The following is a 14,704-nucleotide window of genomic DNA, read 5'->3' as shown; positions in this document are numbered from 1 at the left end:
AATTATTTCCAATAAAACTAAAGTTCATTTTACTCCGACACAAAGCTGTAAACAGAACAACAGAGCTCAGTGGTGTATGTGATTGTCAGATCACAGCTCTCTCTTACATTCATAGTAATCTTTGAAACAAACAGTTGTTGATGTCAGACTGAGTAAGTGAAGACACACAGGCTTCACTTTTCTAGCCTGGAATTTGTAGCTAGCAGGTGCTATCTACTGTAGCTAGCTAGCTAATGTAAGTCCCAGCACTTACAAACACAAGACATGTACGCTTTATTGTTTACAATTAGTGAAAGTAAAGAATGTGAATCAAGCACTGTAAGTTAGTTAGCTAATCTTTAGTTCGATCCATTCTTTGCTCTTTTATCAGCTGTTTTTAGTTGTGAGTGAACAAACCAAGAAACACACCGACAGCCGCCTGACCGCCCGCTATGCCCTCATGGTTACACAGCTACAGGTTATATCCCTGACACACATCAGAGAGTATGACAGACAACCTCAGTGTGGTGGAAACCTGCTTCTGTGTGACGGGAGGACTAAAGCCCTTAGTAAACACCCAAACACACACACACACACACACACACACACACACACACACACACACACACACACACACACACACACACCATGTGGTTAAGATAAGGTGAACATGAGGTCAAAGCAGGTTTTCCTGAAGCATCTTAACCTTGAGCTCAGTTTCAGATGGTGTGATCTTCTGTGAGTTTAGGTCACACAGATTTTAAGGCCACCTGATGTTGGTCGCTTCAAAACATTAGCTGACAGCTTAATTCAGTAAGTCTGGAGGAGTTACCTGCTTTTGGTTCATTCTCAGTATTTTGAGTTTATTTGTTTGTACATCTAGCGAAGTTAAACCGGGGTCAGATTGTCTGTGCGCAGACCTGGCCAACAAAGCTGATTCTGATTCTGAGAATCAAACGAAGCTCCTTCAGTGACTCTCATGCCGTGCCGATGTTGACCCCGGTGTTCCCCTCATGTCGGTTAGATTCCTGTTTTTTCATTTAGGTCTGTTTAGTGTGAAATATCTTGTCCTGTGTGTCGACATGCATCAGGCCTGAAACACTGAGGCTTACAGAGACAGTCTGAGTAAAACATGCAGGGAAACCTAAACACAGACCCTGACCCTGTTCCTACAGACAGACGGTAACACAGCATAATGTGTCTCCTCTGAGTGTCTGGAATGTACAGTATGGCCTGAGCATGTTTTCATATGCATGTAGATGTTATTGGCAGCAGATCTCAGCCACAGAAAACCATTTGGAACCAATGATGGAAATGAGACAAAGTGGAAACAGATCGTGAGCCGGTCCGAGCGGCTCGTTCAGCAGACACACAGAAGGTCTGTCTTTGTGTGGAGGTAGAGGTGATGTTCTGCATGGAGTCCCAGACTGTGGTGTGTCCTCCTCCGTCCTCACAGAGGACCATGATGATGTCTGTGCAGGGAGAGGAGAGAGGCTCTGTGGCTCTGAATGGACCTGAGGGAGATTAAACATGTCTTCATCAATCAATTCACAGTGACAGCAAATATTCTGTTTCTCTACAATGAGAAGCAGAAATCATGCTCCTCTCTGAAGGAGTAAGGGGGGTTTCTGATGGATGTGGGAGGAGCCACATGTAAGGCTGACATGATCAAACTGTGAGTGTGAGGACCTGGAGACTGCAGGCACAGTGTGTCTGTTTCACACTGTGAGACCAGCCTGTCGATCGTCTGTAACTCAGACTGTCTGTGAAGGCTCTCAGTCATCCAGGGCGGAGTAACTGCATACAGAAGGACGTCTCCTCCTCCTCTCATTGTATCGGCGGGTGGAGCGTCTTCCTCGACCCAAAGCACACATTTAACTTGTGCTCCAAACGTGTGCAACAGGACGTTAGTGTCTGTGCTTCTACTTTCTGTGGTTCTATGCTCCCAGTTTGTTTCTGTGCGAGTAGAAGACGTCTGCAGTGATGCTACAGTCTCTAAGCCGAGATGATCTAGCATCCTCCCAGCTGTTAAAGACAGCAACATTAACGCCCACTGATCTCTGTGAGTCTCCGTTATGTGTTTTAACCTCTCTGATCAGGGCCAAAGAAACAGCTTGACCTCTGCTGACCTTCAGCTGCTTCACTGTGCTGCATCCTCTGTCAGGATATATGGTCCTTAACCTGAGAGGGCCATTAAGCAGGGCACTGTGAGGTCTAAATGAGAATGTATTACTACTGCTACTGTTGTAATCACTCAGTCTGACCCCATGACAGCAGCAGAGGGGGGGGCTGACAAATATAGTACCATGGAAAAAACAAGCCTGGCCAGTGTGGGTCAGCGAAGCACTGATGTTTAATGCTGCCAGTCTCAGAGGAGCGCTGTACGGCCTACAGGGTTTGTCTAGGCTCCAGTAGAGATCAGACATGTCTTAAGAAACACACACACACACGCACACACACGCACACACACGCACACACACGCACAGTCCAGTGAGCATGCACAGGATCCAGATGCAGACAGATTGTGACACAGTGACAGGTAAAGCACTTAAACAGGTAAAATATACGAAAGAAAGACTTTATAACTGTGAACTGTTTCACTGCTGCAGGGTGCACAACACACACACACACACGCACACACACACACACACACACACAAACGCACACACACACACACGCACAAACGCACACACACACACACGCACACACACACACACACACACACACAAACGCACACACACACACACGCACACACACACACACACACACACACACACACGCACGCACGCACGCACGCACGCACGCACGCACGCACACACGCACACACACACACACACGCACACACACACTCAGTCTGTATTTACAGGATGGAGACAGAGCAGACAATAAGTAACCAAACTAAACATAGCTGAGGACTGCCTGTTGCTAAAAGCAGAGCGGTCATTTCACCACTGAACACAAGCTGAACTGCAGTGAGCACCAATCAGTTTCAGCACACACTCCCACACACACACACACACACACACACACACACACAGTCAGTTCACTTCTCTCTCACAGTGACTGTCGTCCGACGTGTCCCAGAGAGGCTAGCTGCACGGCTGGGATCAAACGTCCACACTGATTTTTATTACGTAATCCAAAACTACAGCCGATCACAACCAGAGGACAGCTGAGCTCTCAGGTCAACAAGTTTCTAGTGGAGTTATTTATTAAGCGTGTTTATCTCTGGAGCTCAGTGTGGGTCTCAGTGTGGAGCTCAGTGTGGAGCTCACTGTGGAGCTCAGTGTGGGTCTCAGTGTGGAGCTCAGTGTGGGTCTCAGTGTGGAGCTCACTGTGGAGCTCCCTGTGGTCTCAGTGTGGAGCTCACTGTAGTCTCAGTGTCCTCGTGTTGTGTCTGCTGTTTACTCTGGACACACACTGAGCATAGCCGAGGGTCAGGGTACAAACCCAACTGATGTCACGTTAAGTCTCTCTATGAAGACAGAGATAATGTCCACAGGTCTGTTAACCCATTCATGTCCACAGGTCTGTTAACCCATTCATGCATGTTAAAGAAGAGAGCAGGAAGCGGCTGTTAATCATAACGATCCATTTATTCATTCTGAGGACACCTGCTGTCCCAAAGTCTTACACAGAGAAGTCATGAGACGTCATTTAGTTTGTTTTGACCAGAAAACAGGAAAAGAAGAAGAAACAGGATGTTGTCATGACAACAGACACACATTCAGAGACTGCTTGCCGTCACAGCGACTGCCAGACTTCCCACATGTTCCACCTGAACCTTTTAAAGTTTCTCTGTACCTGAAGGTAAAGGGGGCGGGGCTTGGGGTGGTGGTGGTGGTGGTGGTGGGGGGGGTTACAGTTAAATGTAGAAAATGAATGCAAACAGTATTTTAGAGAAAACCTCCACAGCCGCTCTGAGCAGAGGCGGCTGATGTTCAGTAAATGCTTGCATGCACGTTGACACAGGCACTGATCTGGACTTCTCTCTGTGGTCCTCAGTCAGGACACAAAGAGCATTCTGGGAAACGTAGGCCATCTCAAACAAAGGCAGTCAACAGGACTTTAAGAAAACGTTCTGTCCATTCACAGAAACACAGACTGAAGGATTATGGGCCGCGGACAGACAATAACACAACATGACATCGTAACATGAACGCACACGTAGTGGCTTTGATCCAGAACCTTCTTCAAACACACACATCACTGTCAGGACAGGCGCTAACTCTTCCCAGACTCTCAGCAAGCCAGTGCTGAGGATTCTGGGTAATGTAGTAAAATTCAGAAAAAAACAATCACAAAAAGCTTCAAAGAGCTTCTTTTACAAACAAACAAACAAACAAAGCTGTATACAAATAAAAACATGATTTATGACGAATAATTAAGGCGAGTTAAAATATTGCAGAATCATTTGGCCCCTGTGTCTCAGACAGACTGCCACAACAGTCAGAGCTCCGCCTCTCCGAGCAGGAAGGAGGGAGGGAATAAAAACAAAGAATAAAAGAATAAAAATCATAAAAGAACAAAGTGATCCTCTTTGGAGAGAAAAGGTTTATTTGGTTTGGTCTCTTCCTCGTGTTAAAGGGAGCGGTGAGGACCTCCTCTCAAACTGAACACTTCAAAAGAACAGAGAGACGATGGTCATGTGACTAATCCTGTTTATCCTTAATGAAGGGGGGGGGGGGCACTGAGATCAGACAATAGAAAACTGCTGTTTATCAACAACCTGATATGACAGATGAGGATGCAGTGTCTGTGGGGGGGTCACTCCCCCCTGAAGGTCCTCCTCCTGATTAAGAGGAAAAAGAGGAGGGGGGGCAGGAAGTCCAGTTTCTGAGATACAAAGTTACGCCCCCCACCCCCTCACCCGTTTGTGTCTCTCTGCCCCCCATGTTTGTTAAAAAGGCTGTGGGGTCAGCAGAATCATCTTTAGGTCCTGGGGGGCCGCAGACAGGCTGCAGGTCATCTTGAAGGAGGAGGCTGTTTGTCCAGAGTCCTTGTCCTCCTCTGTGAGGGTGGGGTGCCCCCCCGTGCCTCAGACCCACTCCTGCATGGAGCGTTTGCAGTACAGTATGTGGCGCGGCGTGCCCTTCCTCTTGAACTGCACCACGGTGTAGATGAGCAGCAGCAGGCACAGAGCCAGCACGCACGGGACCACGATGGCCACCGCCTTCACCGTGCTTGCCTCATCCTCCAGCTCAATCACCACCTCCGACGTGCCGTCATCCACCGGGGGCCGGGCGGGGTCAATGGGGATCAGGTCACAGCCCATGAAGTCTTTGAGGATAGAGCGTGGGTAGCCAGGCTCCACCCGCAGGAACTGGTTGTTGAACTTCCAGTACTCCCGCCCCTTGTAGAAATACGTGAAACCTAAGGGGGTAACAGACGACTGTTAGTATGATGGTTTTTATAAAAACAGTCATCACAGAGTCATGTTATCACAGAGTCATGTTGTCAGAGTCATGTTGTCACAGAGTCATGTTATCAGAGAGTCATGTTATCACTGAGTCATGTTATCACAGAGTCATGTTGTCAGAGTCATGTTGTCACAGAGTCATGTTATCACAGAGTTCTGTTGTCACAGTCATGTTGTCACAGTCATGTTATCACAGTGTTATGTTATCACAGAGTCATGTTATCACAGAGTCATGTTGTCACAGAGTCATGTTATCAGAGAGTCATGTTATCACAGTGTTATGTTATCAGAGTCATGTTATCACAGTGTTATGTTGTCAGAGTCATGTTATCACTGAGTCATGTTGTCAGAGTCATGTTATCACTGAGTCATGTTATCACAGAGTTATGTTGTCACAGTCATGTTGTCACAGTCATGTTATCACAGAGTTATGTTGTCACAGTCATGTTATCACAGTGTTATGTTATTACAGAGTCATGTTATCACAGAGTCATGTTGTCACAGAGTCATGTTATCAGAGAGTCATGTTATCACAGTGTTATGTTATCAGAGTCATGTTATCACAGTGTTATGTTGTCAGAGTCATGTTATCACTGAGTCATGTTGTCAGAGTCATGTTATCACTGAGTCATGTTATCACAGAGTTATGTTGTCACAGTCATGTTGTCACAGTCATGTTATCACAGAGTCATGTTGTCACAGTCATGTTGTCAGTCATGTTATCACAGTGTTATGTTGTCAGAGAGTTATGTTATCACAGAGTCATGTTGTCACAGAGTCATGTTATCACAGAGTCGGATCAGAGACTCATGTTATCACAGAGTCATGTTATCATAGAGTTATGTTGTCACAGTCATGTTGTCACAGTCATGTTATCACAGAGTCATGTTGTCACAGTCATATTATCACAGAGTTATGTTGTCACAGTCATGTTATCACAGAGTCATGTTGTCACAGTCATGTTGTCAGTCATGTTATCACAGAGTCATGTTGTCACAGTCATATTATCACAGAGTTATGTTGTCACAGTCATGTTATCACAGAGTCATGTTGTCACAGTCATGTTGTCAGTCATGTTATCACAGTGTTATGTTGTCAGAGAGTTATGTTATCACAGAGTCATGTTGTCACAGAGTCATGTTATCACAGAGTCGGATCAGAGACTCATGTTATCACAGAGTCATGTTGTCAGAGAGTCATGTTGTCACAGTGTCACGTTGTCAGAGTCATGTTATCACAGTCATGTTATCACAGAGTTATGTTGTCACAGTCATGTTGTCACAGTCATGTTATCACAGAGTCATGTTGTCACAGTCATATTATCACAGAGTTATGTTGTCACAGTCATGTTGTCACAGTCATGTTATCACAGAGTCATGTTGTCACAGTGTTATGTTATCAGAGAGTCATGTTATCACAGAGTCATGTTGTCAGAGTGTCATGTTTTCACAGACTCATGTTATCACAGAGTCGGATCAGAGACTCATGTTGTCACAGAGTCATGTTGTCACAGAGTCATGTTATCACAGACTCGGATCAGAGACTCATGTTATCACAGAGTCATGTTGTCACAGAGTCATGTTTTCACAGACTCATGTTATCACAGAGTCGGATCAGAGACTCATGTTGTCACAGAGTCATGTTGTCACAGAGTCATGTTGTCACAGAGTCATGTTATCACAGACTCGGATTAGAGACTCATGTTATCACAGAGTCATGTTGTCACAGAGTCATGTTGTCACAGTGTCACGTTGTCAGAGTCATGTTATCACAGTCATGTTATCACAGAGTCATGTTGTCACAGTCATGTTATCACAGAGTCATGTTGTCACAGTCATGTTATCACAGAGTTATGTTGTCACAGTCATGTTGTCACAGAGTCATGTTATTACAGAGGCATGTTATCAGAGAGTCATGTTATCACTGAGTCATGTTATCACAGAGTCATGTTGTCACAGAGTCATGTTATCACAGTCATGTTATCACAGAGTCATGTTATCACAGAGTCATGTTGTCAGAGTCATGTTATCACAGAGTCATGTTGTCAGAGTCATGTTATCACAGAGTCATGTTGTCAGAGTCATGTTGTCACAGAGTCATGTTATCAGAGAGTCATGTTATCACTGAGTCATGTTATCACAGAGTCATGTTGTCAGAGTCATGTTGTCACAGAGTCATGTTATCACAGAGTTCTGTTGTCACAGTCATGTTGTCACGGTCATGTTATCACAGTGTTATGTTATCACAGAGTCATGTTATCACAGAGTCATGTTGTCACAGAGTCATGTTATCAGAGAGTCATGTTATCACAGTGTTATGTTATCAGAGTCATGTTATCACAGTGTTATGTTGTCAGAGTCATGTTATCACTGAGTCATGTTGTCAGAGTCATGTTATCACTGAGTCATGTTATCACAGTGTTATGTTGTCACAGTCATGTTGTCACAGTCATGTTATCACAGAGTCATGTTGTCACAGAGTCATGTTATCACAGAGTCGGATCAGAGACTCATGTTATCATAGAGTTATGTTGTCACAGTCATGTTGTCACAGTCATGTTATCACAGAGTCATGTTGTCACAGTCATATTATCACAGAGTTATGTTGTCACAGTCATGTTATCACAGAGTCATGTTGTCACAGTCATGTTGTCAGTCATGTTATCACAGTGTTATGTTGTCAGAGAGTTATGTTATCACAGAGTCATGTTGTCACAGAGTCATGTTATCACAGAGTCGGATCAGAGACTCATGTTATCACAGAGTCATGTTGTCAGAGAGTCATGTTGTCACAGTGTCACGTTGTCAGAGTCATGTTATCACAGTCATGTTATCACAGAGTTATGTTGTCACAGTCATGTTGTCACAGTCATGTTATCACAGAGTCATGTTGTCACAGTCATATTATCACAGAGTTATGTTGTCACAGTCATGTTGTCACAGTCATGTTATCACAGAGTCATGTTGTCACAGTGTTATGTTATCAGAGAGTCATGTTATCACAGAGTCATGTTGTCAGAGTGTCATGTTTTCACAGACTCATGTTATCACAGAGTCGGATCAGAGACTCATGTTGTCACAGAGTCATGTTGTCACAGAGTCATGTTATCACAGACTCGGATCAGAGACTCATGTTATCACAGAGTCATGTTGTCACAGAGTCATGTTTTCACAGACTCATGTTATCACAGAGTCGGATCAGAGACTCATGTTGTCACAGAGTCATGTTGTCACAGAGTCATGTTATCACAGACTCGGATCAGAGAATCATGTTATCACAGAGTCATGTTGTCACAGAGTCATGTTGTCACAGTGTCACGTTGTCAGAGTCATGTTATCACAGTCATGTTATCACAGAGTCATGTTGTCACAGTCATGTTATCACAGAGTCATGTTGTCACAGTCATGTTATCACAGAGTTATGTTGTCACAGTCATGTTGTCACAGAGTCATGTTATTACAGAGGCATGTTATCAGAGAGTCATGTTATCACTGAGTCATGTTATCACAGAGTCATGTTGTCACAGAGTCATGTTATCACAGTCATGTTATCACAGAGTCATGTTATCACAGAGTCATGTTGTCAGAGTCATGTTATCACAGAGTCATGTTGTCAGAGTCATGTTATCACAGAGTCATGTTGTCAGAGTCATGTTGTCACAGAGTCATGTTATCAGAGAGTCATGTTATCACTGAGTCATGTTATCACAGAGTCATGTTGTCAGAGTCATGTTGTCACAGAGTCATGTTATCACAGAGTTCTGTTGTCACAGTCATGTTGTCACAGTCATGTTATCACAGTGTTATGTTATCACAGAGTCATGTTATCACAGAGTCATGTTGTCACAGAGTCATGTTATCAGAGAGTCATGTTATCACAGTGTTATGTTATCAGAGTCATGTTATCACAGTGTTATGTTGTCAGAGTCATGTTATCACTGAGTCATGTTGTCAGAGTCATGTTATCACTGAGTCATGTTATCACAGAGTTATGTTGTCACAGTCATGTTGTCACAGTCATGTTATCACAGAGTCATGTTGTCACAGAGTCATGTTATCACAGAGTCGGATCAGAGACTCATGTTATCATAGAGTTATGTTGTCACAGTCATGTTGTCACAGTCATGTTATCACAGAGTCATGTTGTCACAGTCATATTATCACAGAGTTATGTTGTCACAGTCATGTTGTCACAGTCATGTTATCACAGAGTCATGTTGTCACAGTCATGTTGTCAGTCATGTTATCACAGTGTTATGTTGTCAGAGAGTTATGTTATCACAGAGTCATGTTGTCACAGAGTCATGTTATCACAGAGTCGGATCAGAGACTCATGTTATCACAGAGTCATGTTATCATAGAGTTATGTTGTCACAGTCATGTTGTCACAGTCATGTTATCACAGAGTCATGTTGTCACAGTCATATTATCACAGAGTTATGTTGTCACAGTCATGTTATCACAGAGTCATGTTGTCACAGTCATGTTGTCAGTCATGTTATCACAGTGTTATGTTGTCAGAGAGTTATGTTATCACAGAGTCATGTTGTCACAGAGTCATGTTATCACAGAGTCGGATCAGAGACTCATGTTATCACAGAGTCATGTTGTCAGAGAGTCATGTTGTCACAGTGTCACGTTGTCAGAGTCATGTTATCACAGTCATGTTATCACAGAGTTATGTTGTCACAGTCATGTCACAGTCATGTTATCACAGAGTCATGTTGTCACAGTCATATTATCACAGAGTTATGTTGTCACAGTCATGTTGTCACAGTCATGTTATCACAGAGTCATGTTGTCACAGTCATGTTGTCAGTCATGTTATCACAGTGTTATGTTATCAGAGAGTCATGTTATCACAGAGTCATGTTGTCAGAGTGTCATGTTTTCACAGACTCATGTTATCACAGAGTCGGATCAGAGACTCATGTTGTCACAGAGTCATGTTGTCACAGAGTCATGTTATCACAGACTCGGATCAGAGACTCATGTTATCACAGAGTCATGTTGTCACAGAGTCATGTTTTCACAGACTCATGTTATCACAGAGTCGGATCAGAGACTCATGTTGTCACAGAGTCATGTTGTCACAGAGTCATGTTATCACAGACTCGGATCAGAGACTCATGTTATCACAGAGTCATGTTGTCACAGAGTCATGTTGTCACAGTGTCACGTTGTCAGAGTCATGTTATCACAGTCATGTTATCACAGAGTCATGTTGTCACAGTCATGTTATCACAGAGTCATGTTGTCACAGTCATGTTATCACAGAGTTATGTTGTCACAGTCATGTTGTCACAGAGTCATGTTATTACAGAGGCATGTTATCAGAGAGTCATGTTATCACTGAGTCATGTTATCACAGAGTCATGTTGTCACAGAGTCATGTTATCACAGTCATGTTATCACAGAGTCATGTTATCACAGAGTCATGTTGTCAGAGTCATGTTATCACAGAGTCATGTTGTCAGAGTCATGTTATCACAGAGTCATGTTGTCAGAGTCATGTTGTCACAGAGTCATGTTATCAGAGAGTCATGTTATCACTGAGTCATGTTATCACAGAGTCATGTTGTCAGAGTCATGTTGTCACAGAGTCATGTTATCACAGAGTTCTGTTGTCACAGTCATGTTGTCACAGTCATGTTATCACAGTGTTATGTTATCACAGAGTCATGTTATCACAGAGTCATGTTGTCACAGAGTCATGTTATCAGAGAGTCATGTTATCACAGTGTTATGTTATCAGAGTCATGTTATCACAGTGTTATGTTGTCAGAGTCATGTTATCACTGAGTCATGTTGTCAGAGTCATGTTATCACTGAGTCATGTTATCACAGAGTCATGTTGTCAGAGTCATGTTATCACAGAGTCATGTTGTCAGAGTCATGTTATCACAGAGTCATGTTGTCAGAGTCATGTTATCACTGAGTCATGTTATCACAGAGTCATGTTGTCAGAGTCATGTTATCACAGAGTCATGTTGTCAGAGTCATGTTATCACAGAGTCATGTTGTCAGAGTCATGTTATCACTGAGTCATGTTATCACAGAGTCATGTTGTCAGAGTCATGTTATCACAGAGTCATGTTATCACTGAGTCATGTTATCACAGAGTCATGTTGTCAGAGTCATGTTATCACAGTGTTATGTTGTCAGAGTCATGTTGTCACAGAGTCATGTTGTCAGAGTCATGTTATCACTGAGACATGTTATCACAGAGTCATGTTGTCAGAGTCATGTTATCACAGAGTCATGTTGTCAGAGTCATGTTATCACAGAGTCATGTTGTCAGAGTCATGTTGTCACAGAGTCATGTTATCAGAGAGTCATGTTATCACTGAGTCATGTTATCACAGAGTCATGTTGTCACAGAGTCATGTTATCACAGTCATGTTATCACAGAGTCATGTTGTCAGAGTCATGTTGTCACAGAGTCATGTTATCAGAGAGTCATGTTATCACAGTCATGTTATCACAGAGTCATGTTGTCAGAGTCATGTTGTCACAGTCATGTTATCACAGAGTCATGTTGTCACAGTCATGTTGTCAGTCATGTTATCACAGTGTTATGTTATCAGAGAGTCATGTTATCACAGAGTCATGTTGTCAGAGTGTCATGTTTTCACAGACTCATGTTATCACAGAGTCGGATCAGAGACTCATGTTGTCACAGAGTCATGTTGTCACAGAGTCATGTTATCACAGACTCGGATCAGAGACTCATGTTATCAGAGTCATGTTGTCACAGAGTCATGTTTTCACAGACTCATGTTATCACAGAGTCGGATCAGAGACTCATGTTGTCACAGAGTCATGTTGTCACAGAGTCATGTTATCACAGACTCGGATCAGAGACTCATGTTATCACAGAGTCATGTTGTCACAGAGTCATGTTGTCACAGTGTCACGTTGTCAGAGTCATGTTATCACAGTCATGTTATCACAGAGTCATGTTGTCACAGTCATGTTATCACAGAGTCATGTTGTCACAGTCATGTTATCACAGAGTTATGTTGTCACAGTCATGTTGTCACAGAGTCATGTTATTACAGAGGCATGTTATCAGAGAGTCATGTTATCACTGAGTCATGTTATCACAGAGTCATGTTGTCACAGAGTCATGTTATCACAGTCATGTTATCACAGAGTCATGTTATCACAGAGTCATGTTGTCAGAGTCATGTTATCACAGAGTCATGTTGTCACAGTGTTATGTTATCACAGAGTCATGTTGTCACAGAGTCACGTTATCACAGAGTCATGTTGTCACAGAGTCATGTTATCACAGAGTCATGTTGTCAGAGTCATGTTGTCAGAGTCATGTTATCACAGAGTCATGTTATCACACAGTCATGTTATCACAGCGTCATGTTATCACAGTCATGTTGTCACAGAGTCATGTTGTCACAGAGTCATGTTTTCACAGAGTCATGTTATCACAGCGTCATGTTGTCACAGAGTCATGTTGTCACAGAGTCATGTTATCACAGAGTCATGTTGTCAGAGTCATGTTATCACAGAGTCATGTTATCACACAGTCATGTTATCACAGCGTCATGTTATCACAGAGTCATGTTGTCACAGAGTCATGTTGTCACAGAGTCATGTTTTCACAGAGTCATGTTATCACAGCGTCATGTTGTCACAGAGTCATGTTGTCACAGAGTCATGTTGTCACAGAGTCATGTTTTCACAGAGTCATGTTATCACAGCGTCATGTTTTCACACAGTCATGTTGTCACAGAGTCATGTTGTCACAGAGTCATGTTATCACAGTGTCATGTTGTCACAGAGTCATGTTGTCACAGAGTCATGTTGTCACCGAGTCAGATCAGAGAGTCATGTTGTCACAGAGTCATGTTGTCACAGAGTCATGTTATCAGAGAGTCATGTTGTCACAGAGTCATGTTGTCACAGAGTCATGTTATCACAGTGTCATGTTGTCACAGAGTCATGTTGTCACAGAGTCAGATCAGAGAGTCATGTTGTCACAGAGTCATGTTGTCACAGTGTCATGTTGTCACAGAGTCATGTTGTCACAGAGTCATGTTATCACAGTGTCATGTTATCACAGAGTCATGTTGTCACAGAGTCATGTTGTCACAGAGTCATGTTATCACAGTGTCATGTTGTCACAGAGTCATGTTGTCACAGAGTCAGATCAGAGAGTCATGTTGTCACAGTGTCATGTTGTCACAGAGTCATGTTGTCACAGAGTTTGATCGACTAAAAGCATCTTTTATTGAACACAAACTGAGCGTCCTTAAAGACACAAACATGCAGCACATTAGCATGAGACAGGAGGAGCTGCGGAGGGTTAGAGCCAGATCATCATCACCCTGAGGCCCCCATGCTCTGTAACACACACACACACACACACACACACAGTGATTATGTGGGTCAATGTTCTGAGCGTGCCACTTCACACACACTCTGTGATACAAACTGACACACATACGAGCAGAGATTCATGTGATGCACACAAACACCATCAGCCCCCACCTCCCCCATGATATCACCCCCCCTTCCTGCTCCACCTGTCCTCCGGTGGCTCCGCCCCCCTCAGATTTGGCAGCAGACCCTCACAGATGGTCTTAGTGTTCAGCACCACCTGCTCTGATTTTTCCAACCGTCTGATGCCAACACCAGACTGATACAACCAATAGGAAGAGACTGACCCTGACTGTCCAATAGGTGAGCTCTCTGAGGAGTCTACACCCCGCCCCCCCAGCCTCAGTGAGGGCCAGCTGGCTGTAAGAGGAGCGAGGACCCAGCGGTGGTCTGGTGTGTCTCAGAGAGCAGAGAGATTCAGAAACACATTTCTATAAAATCAGACCTGTTTTCATCCTTCATTATCTGCGCGCACACACACTGTCAGTGCGTGTCCTCTGACGCTGCCTGTATGTCAGCCCCCCCTCACTGTAATAACTGGGGCACGTTTCAGTCTCTACTTCCTGTTTGAAAGGAGCTGCTGGCTCATGAACAGCTCAGAGGATAAGGACAAAACGTACCGTTGGCTTTGTCCACGAAGGCGCCCTGCGGCGAGTCCGGCACTCCTCTCCACACCGTGATGGGCTTCGGGTAGCCAGGGTCCATCTTCCTCATGTCCTCGTTGTAGCGCCAGTACCTGAACAGGAAACAAGATGAGCCACTGAGAGGCAGGGACTGTGTGTCTGAGGGGACACGAGGAAATATGGCAAATTTAAGGCTCATATTTTTTATCTGAACAAAAATACATCCGTACATTTTGTGTTTTTGAGCCTGAAAGACTGGAAAGGAAATATAAGGAACCATAGAG

The 14,704-nt window shown here is 43.7% G+C and overlaps 1 protein-coding gene across 2 annotated transcripts in view; it reads right to left on the bottom strand.

Annotated features, from left to right (window-relative positions):
* Positions 1-3,556: 3,556 nt before the first annotated feature.
* Positions 3,557-14,704, bottom strand: part of LOC138595658 (matrix metalloproteinase-16-like) — a 65,720-nt gene continuing 54,572 nt past the window's right edge. For both annotated transcript variants that reach the window (XM_069667000.1, XM_069667001.1), the window contains 2 exons: positions 14,418-14,533; positions 3,557-5,352 (listed from right to left, as the gene is read on the bottom strand). In XM_069667000.1, the coding sequence (XP_069523101.1) occupies positions 5,018-5,352; positions 14,418-14,533 (451 nt within the window). In that variant the 3' untranslated portion in view covers positions 3,557-5,017. The remainder of the gene's footprint in view (positions 5,353-14,417; positions 14,534-14,704) is intronic.

Source organism: Semicossyphus pulcher, unplaced genomic scaffold (genome assembly GCF_022749685.1).
Source record: "Semicossyphus pulcher isolate SPU_LCO1_2020_fin unplaced genomic scaffold, fSemPul1.0.p SCAF_18, whole genome shotgun sequence".
NCBI lineage: Eukaryota > Metazoa > Chordata > Actinopteri > Labriformes > Labridae > Semicossyphus > Semicossyphus pulcher.
The sequence above is the reverse complement of the archived record's forward strand: the minus strand, read 5'-3'. Positions and strand labels throughout refer to the sequence as shown.